Source organism: Arachis stenosperma, chromosome 6, assembly GCF_014773155.1.
Source record: "Arachis stenosperma cultivar V10309 chromosome 6, arast.V10309.gnm1.PFL2, whole genome shotgun sequence".
Classification (NCBI taxonomy): domain Eukaryota; kingdom Viridiplantae; phylum Streptophyta; class Magnoliopsida; order Fabales; family Fabaceae; genus Arachis; species Arachis stenosperma.
The window spans coordinates 3,538,973-3,546,825 of record NC_080382.1 but is presented as its reverse complement, the minus strand read 5'-3'; the positions used below and the strand labels follow the sequence as shown (position 1 = coordinate 3,546,825).

At 36.2% G+C, this 7,853-nt stretch overlaps 1 protein-coding gene across 5 annotated transcripts; it reads left to right on the top strand.

The window, feature by feature from the left end:
- Window positions 1-673: 673 nt before the first annotated feature.
- LOC130935878 (uncharacterized) lies at window positions 674-5,720 on the top strand. Of its 5 annotated transcripts, none has more exons than XR_009067987.1 (6): window positions 674-947; window positions 1,146-1,180; window positions 1,365-1,469; window positions 2,280-2,443; window positions 4,590-5,005; window positions 5,583-5,720. XR_009067987.1 is itself a non-coding variant. In XM_057865788.1 (4 exons), exons 1-4 carry the CDS (start codon window positions 810-812, stop codon window positions 4,595-4,597), a joined length of 345 nt encoding a protein of 114 aa, XP_057721771.1. In that variant the 5' UTR covers window positions 674-809; the 3' UTR covers window positions 4,598-5,123. The 5 variants fall into 5 exon arrangements, 1 of the variants encoding a protein (XP_057721771.1); XR_009067988.1 differs by lacking the exon at window positions 5,583-5,720 and adding an exon at window positions 3,628-3,715 and having other exon boundaries at window positions 4,590-5,123; XR_009067985.1 differs by lacking the exon at window positions 1,365-1,469 and having other exon boundaries at window positions 5,580-5,613.
- Window positions 5,721-7,853: the final 2,133 nt, after the last annotated feature.

Here is a 7,853-nt window from a genome sequence, read left to right as displayed (position 1 = left end):
GGTTTTGGGGGGTGGCCTAAAAGGGTCTATGGTCACGGTTTTGGGGGGTGGCCTAAAACGGTCTATGGTCACGGTTTTGGGGGTGACCTAAAGGGGTCTATGGTCACGGTTTTTTACAGTGACCAAAAGGGGCTATGGTCACGGTTTTTCAAAAAAGGGTGACTAAAAAGGGTCTATGGTCACGGTTTTGGGGGGTGACCTAAAGGGGTCTATGGTCACGGTTTTGGGGGTGGCCTAAAACGGTCTATGGTCACGGTTTTGGGGGTGACCTAAAGGGGTCTATGGTCACGGTTTTTTACAGTGACCAAAAAGGGGCTATGGTCACGGTTTTTCAAAAAAGGGTGACCAAAAAGGGTCTATGGTCACGGTTTTGGGGGGTGACCTAAAGGGGTCTATGGTCACGGTTTTGGGGGTGGCCTAAAAGGGTCTATGGTCACGGTTTTGAGGGGTGGCCTAAAAGGGTCTATGGTCACGGTTTTTTACAGTGACCAAAAAGGGTCTATGGTCACGGTTTTTTGAAAAAGGGTGACCATAGAGTACCTTGTCCAAAACGGCGTCGTTTTCCCCTCCCCCTTTTCGAAAATCAATTTTTTTGTAATTTTTTTTTTAATTCCTTTCCCCAGAAGCCCAGAACGACGTCGCCCCCCCCCCCCCAAATCCCCAATCCCGCTCCCAAAATTCTCCTTTCCCTCTTGTAAGTTCCACTCTCGGCTCTCTCTCCCTCTCAGCTCTGAACCCTCACTAGACGTAACCCCTTCCTTTCACTCTTCATCCTCTCTCCCTCTCCACCGTAATCGCAGCCGCAGTCTATGATCTGTCACTCTCTCAACCCCCACTCTCCCAAACCCTCACTCATCTGTGCCTCTCACTCTCTCAACCTCTCACTCTGTCAACCCCTCACTGTCGCATCCCTCACCTCTATTGCGTTCAGATACCTACAAAAAAAGGTTAAGATCTTTTCATGGGTTTTCAATTGTTTCAGTAATTTTTTATATTGATAATACCTGTGTGGTTTTCTTTTGTTCAAATTCATGCGTGGTTTCACGATTTCTTTTGTTTTTTAAGGTTCATTGTTTTTTTCATGATTTCACGATTTCATGCGTGGTTTCATGCGTGGTTTCTTTTGTCCTTTTCTGTTTTTCCAGGAGCCCTCAATGCTGAACCCAGTTACTCATTCCAAGTGAGTTTCTTTTCTTGCTTTTCTTTTCTTTTCAATTTAAGTAGCTTAGTTTTTGCAATTAGGTAAGTTTTTTCAATTGTTTGTGCTCTTATTTTTGACACTGTGAGTTTTGGGCTGTGCTCTTTTTTCAATTTAATACCTGTGCTCTTTTTCAATTAGGTAACACAATTATAATTTTTTGTAGATTTCCGGTTTCCTTTAAAGATTATGGCTGCTGCTGTAACTGCGAGAACTGTTCGTGTTGTCATTGTTGTTTTTGATGGACCCAGTAGCTTTATTGCTTAACTAGGTTGGTGTTAATTTATGTAGTTGTGTGTTGTTAACTTGTTATAGTCTCTTGGTGTTAACTTGTTAACTTGTTAACTGCTGCTGCTGCATAAACAGTAAGAATCTCACTTCTTTAGGTTTTTATAGTCTCTTGATGTTTTGAACTCTATAATATGTTTGGAAATTGAGTAGTATCATGCTTTTCAGATTTGTCTGGTGCTGTGTGTTCTTTAGCTTTTACGTTGAATTCTTGCATCTTGAATCTTGTTCTTCTTGATGTTTTGAACTCTATAATATGTTTGGAAATTGAGTAGTATCATGCTTTTCAGATTTGTCTGGTGCTGTGTGTTCTTTAGCTTTTACGCTGGATTCTTGCATCTTGAATCTTGTTCTTCCAACTGTGCTGTGTGTGAATTGCATGACCCTTCACATGGTTTCTTCACAATGCTGGAATTTGTTATGCTCCTAAGAAACTTTGTTGGAATTTGGAAAATTGGATCTGGTTCAATGAAATGTTCTGTTTTTGCTTATTACTATATTTTTAGTTTTTTACCTTAGTTACGCAAATGACATTATTTTCATAATATTTCTCAAGTATTATGAGTAGAAAATAGCATTGTCTAATATTCTGCTGTAACAGAAAGTGGTACAGGTTTTGTAAAGCATATTAAAATCGAATCACTTGTTTTCTAAGCCCTCTGCAATGCATTTGCTTTCTATTGGTTCAAGTTGCATGATTGTTATTGAGAAGCATTTACAGTTTATAAATATCTAATTATTATTTTCTACTGAAAAATATGAAGTAAAGTTGCTGATAACATTTTTAATATAGGATAACATTTTCAAGTGGCATCCACGTCGCTTGTTCCCTCTTTACCCATCAGGCCCCAGCTTTGGATCTTTATATAGCTTTCCCCTATCATCCACAATTCCTGAAGCTCATACCCTCCCCTGTCGAGTTGCGCAGCTGCCTTCACGACCAGTCCCCTGGCACTGGTTAGTCCTGACACTCTGATTTTTTCTTATTGATTTCTTTGTTGGTTAGAATTTTGTAAAAATATTTATCTATATCTGTCTTTAACTGGGGTTAATTGCCGCTGTTCATAGACTGGAATTTGAAGGTACCCCTTTTTTTGATTTAATGGGTGCTCTGTATTGAAAGTGATAGTTAGAGTATAAGGCTTTAACAAAGGCTCATTATCAATGTTAGAGGGTTGAGTTTCTTTGGTTTGCATCTCTCTTGCATCTACTTCCTGTTTTTTAATTACCCAAGAATGTGTTCTTTGGTTTGCATCTCCCTTGCACAGGAGAAATTGAGAAACTTTGCACGCACTAATCTGAAAATTTGTTTGTTGATAAATTTATCATGTAAAGTACAAGACATTAGTAACTGCTGTTTCATAGCTGTTTGTGTTCTTTGCCACTTCCCATTGGTTCAGCTCTGTTATCATTTTCCCTTGTTTTTTATGACAAAAGCTTGATATTTATCATCTGTGTATTGTTTATAATAGTATTCTGAGTCAGGTTGGTTGTTGTGTGTTGGGGTGTGTGTTTGCACAGTTGGGCTTGTTGGTTTTGGCTTAGTTTCCTTTATCTTCATTATGAGTCTTCTATTCTCGTCTCCCAAATCTGTCATTTTCATGCCTATTTGAGTGTTTTAAAAAAGTAACTTTGTCTTTATTTTCATTCTATTTTTACTTCTTTGTTTTACAACACTTGAGTTGTACATTGTATCCTCTTTCAATTTCATACTTTTTTATTTAAATGCTTTGCTTCCTTTTGATGTTTTGGTGATACATTGCATGTAGATCTGGGATTTTAGTTTTCATATTCAGACATGGAGTGCTTAAAGTTTGTGTCTTTCCCCTATTCTTCAAATGAGCTAGTTTTTCACTTTCCACATGTGTAGAGAGTAATGGCTAAAAGTTGAAAGGGACCATTGCCACTTCATTGAACTTCACTTAAGTTATACTATTCTCAGGGAAAAAAATAAAATAAAATGATAAAATAAAAGGAGCACACTTTAATCCTGAACATTAATGAGTTTGGAATTATGGTTGTTAGCAATTCTGTACAGCATAGCACACTCAATCATTTCTTTTCATAATATGCTTTCGTTGACCGCATCATGGGCTTAGAAGATTACATTAAGTGGGATGCTAATGTAGCTGTCATTGTAGTTTATTGATGGTCCACGGAGGGCTCAAGTGCTCTTGGTGCTATGGAGAAAAAGGGAGGACTTGTCATTAAAGAAAATTTTGAAAAAAGGTGGAAGATAGTTTTCCGTTAATGATAGTTTACTTATTATGTTGGTGCAAGGTTTTATTATGTTTAGTGTGTTCCATTTATTTCTATTTTGTTTGGTGGTAGTGGAGTTAGTTTACATGGAGTTTCTTTGAAGGGATTATATGTAGCTTTGTTTTTGTTGGGTTTTTTATTTTCTGTTGAATACCATTGTCATTTGCTGCAAAGTGCAATCAAATCCGTCTCTTTCATTCTTATAAATCAAAATCCTTATTGGCTTTATTTCTTTCTCAGATTACTATTGCCTCCCTATCGACTTTGATTCTTATAAACCAAATTGCATTGCATGTGTAAAAAACACTACTTTTTGTTCAGTTCTTCACATCACGTTCCCATTTTGGTTCATGCAATCTTGCTCTCTTAGCCTGCCTATATTCATTGATCACTCATTATTAATTCATATCAGATTGGTCATGATTCTCTTGATGTCATTCATGCTTATCTAATGCTGAATTGGTATTTGCATTTTTCAGTCCAAATTTTATAATATTTATGAATTAGTATTTAATTTTTGTCTAATTTATGTTTTATAATAAATTTTAATTTCTTTTAAATTATGTATATTCGTATTTTAAAAAGTAAATATTAATTTTTTTTTTAGTAAGTTAAAGATTATCTTTTAAACACCATGATAATTAATTATTATAATAAAATAAATGTTCTAATTAATAAATTGATTCCAGAATTAAAAAAAGAAAACCGTTAATCATAAAGAGAGACTTATAGCCTGACTTCCTAATTTGAATCATATGACAAGCATATATAGGACAAAATTCATATTTAAATTCTTATTCATTACTTCCTCTTCAAATATCACTAGCTCTTAAATTTCTTTCAGGAAAATAGTTCTACACTTTGTAATAAGGGTGGAGATGAATTTCAAGTGGAGAATAGAAAGGTGAAGACCAAGTTGACAGCAAGCGTTAAATTTTTAGCTGCACTGATAATGGAGCTTGATGGTCAAAATCCTCTCTTAAAAAGGATAAGCAGATCCGACAAATGCAACAACAACATACTGAAGTGGTTTCAACTATGGAGAAAAATCAAACTAACTTAACTTCCAAGTTGGATGGTTTAACAAACTTGATTAAAACGTTGTTGCAACAAGTCAATCCTGGTATGAGTGCAGAACAAGTGCAAGTAATGATAGAAGCCGCCCAACAATCTCCACCTGATGCGAGTAGTGCACCAAATGATGCGCGGCGAAGCATTCCTCCTTCACTTGGATCGAACCATGTATCAAAGGATTTCGAAGTAAGTGCTGTTCAAAATAAGTAGTTAAATTAATAGTATGGTTTTGGTACTTACTGTGCTGATTGGCTAAACCATTATATTTTTGGTTCTAAACTTTAGTTGTTTTACTTTTTATATCTTGTGCTCATCTTTATTAATTTAGTTCCTCTTTATGATCCCTCACCACTCACAAGAAAAAATTCTTAAGATGGGCTAAGTGCATGCAATATTTAACCGTTGAATTATGTGCTACAGTAAAGCAAATAAGCATTTTTGTTTAACAAGTTGAAGGCTAACAAGTTTGGTACCGCATATAATTTAGAATTTTTTTTCAACAATTATTATTTAGGTTTGTCGCTTGTGTTATAGGTAGGTTTATATCAATTGGACTTTGTTGTTTACATAAAGAGGGACATGTATGTATAAGTTTTGGCTAAGATTTTCTTGTTATGTGGCTCATCAAAACCCTAGCAAATACTCCTTGCTGTTTAGTAGTTGAAATTTTAAGTTAACTGACTTATTAAAGTTTGCTACATATGTATTGCATTATCATAAGCAATTTTTCTCTGTTTTAACATGTTTATTTCTTTGCTAGCAGGAAGACATGATGTGAAGAAAATATGTTCTATACAATATCACATGGGATGGGTCTCACACTTTAGTTATCTAAATGTAATTTTTCTTATGTGTTTCGTACTTTTTGAAAAGAGACTTTACTCGGTATTACATGTAATTGGATACATTATACTCTATTTTGATTTATGTTATTTAGACTAAAAACTAAACATATCTAGTTTATAATGAAAGTTTTATGATTTACATTTCTTGTTCTTAGATTTATTTTGTGATTATCATTAATTTGAGATGTGATTATGCTTTAAAAAAAATTAAAGCTCATAAAACAAAACAGGCTATGGTCACCGTTTTAAAATAGGGTGACCATAGATAACCTATGGTCACGGTTTTGAAGACGGGTGGCCATACAGGCTATGGTCACGGTTTTCAGTAAGGGTGACCATAGAGGCTATGGTCACGGCCAAAACCGTGACCATAGATAAGGCTATGGTCACGGTTTTGCGTAAGGGTGACCATAGAGGCTATGCTCACGGCCAAAACCGTGACCATAGATAAGGCTATGGTCACGGTTTTGAGGAAGGGTGACCATAGAGGCTATGCTCACGGCCAAAACCGTGACCATAGATAAGGCTATGGTCACGGTTTTAACAAAGGGTGACCATAGAGGCTATGGTCACGGCCAAAACCGTGACCATAGATATGGCTATGGTCACGGTTTTGAGTAACGTGACCATAGAGGCTATGGTCACGGCCAAAACCGTGACCATAGCTATGGCTATGGTCACGGTTTTGCGTAGGGGTGACCATAGGCTCTATGGTCACGGCCAAAACCGTGACCATACATAAGGCTATGGTCACGGTTTTGAGGAAGGGTGACCATAGAGGCTATGGTCACGGCCAAAACCGTGACCATAGATAAGGCTATGGTCACGGTTTTAAGAAAAGGTGACCATAGAGGCTATGGTCACGGCCAAAACTGTGACCATAGATATGGCTATGGTCACGGTTTTTATGCGTGACCATAGATTTCCCTATGGTCACGGTTAAAAACCGTGGCCTAAAGTGTCGGAATTTGAAAATTATAACTGTGACCATAGAAACCGTGACCATAGGTAAAAAAAACCGTGACCATAGACCTATGGCCACGGCAGAATAGGCCACGGTAAAAAACCGTGACCATAGGTCCAAAACCGTGACCATAGATCTATGGTCACTCTTTTCACTACCTATGGTCACGGTTTTTTACCGTGACCATAGGCCTTTTTTTTTGTAGTGGTATTACATACGACATCATTAATCTCATGTAATAAGGAAATTATAAGCTATGACTATGTTGCAGTTGAGGCTAAAATTTGATTATAGTATTTATTTTGGTACGATGATAAATTTATATGTATTAATATAATAAAAATATAAATTAATTAAAATATGATACGTAGATTATATTTTTTATATCAATAATTTTTTTTAAAATACATATCATATTAATACTTTTATTAAATCACTTTTATACTTTAATAAAAACAGAAAATAATTTTTATTTAATTTTATAAAAATATTTAAATATTTTTTCTTTTATATTAGATAAAAACTATTCTAATCCTTTTAAATTAATCAAGATTCAATTAACTTTAGTTTTATATTTTTAAATTTAAAATAATTTAAAAATAAAAGCTCAAAACAAAAAAATATATGAAAAAATAAAATAAAAATAAAAAAGTGTTTGATCTTCTTTAGATTTAGTGTTCTTTTTCTTTGGAAAAAAAAGAAGAAGACTCCATCGTCATCTTTCTGCTCTTCTTTCTCTGATCAAACTTTGTTTGGCCAAGAAGAAGATGAAGCTCTACTCGAATCGTTTTCTCTCTGCGCCTATTTATCTTTGGAAAAGAAGAAGAACTCAGTTTCTGCACGACCTTCCTGTCGATTTTCTATTCCTTCACGACCTCTCCGTGTACATGCTCAGCAACCCGTCGAAGGAGTTCTTGCTGGTTGCTGGAGCCTCCACCGGCAAGAACCTCGGTCTCTTCCGCTTCAGCGAAGATGACGTCCAAACCCTGCTTCTCTAGGTTTTCATGGTCGACCCTCGCCTGCGTGACGGCTCCAAAGTTGTTTCCGTTGCGCTCAACAAGGTTCCCTAAGTTGCTCCCCCCTCTCTCTCTCTCTCTCTCTCTCTCTCTCTCTCTCTCTCTCTCTCTCTCTCTCTCTCTCTCTCTCTCTCTCTCTCTCTCTCTCTCTCTCTCTCTCTCTCTCTCTCTCTCTCTCTCTCTCTCTCTCTCCTCTCTCTCTCTCTCTC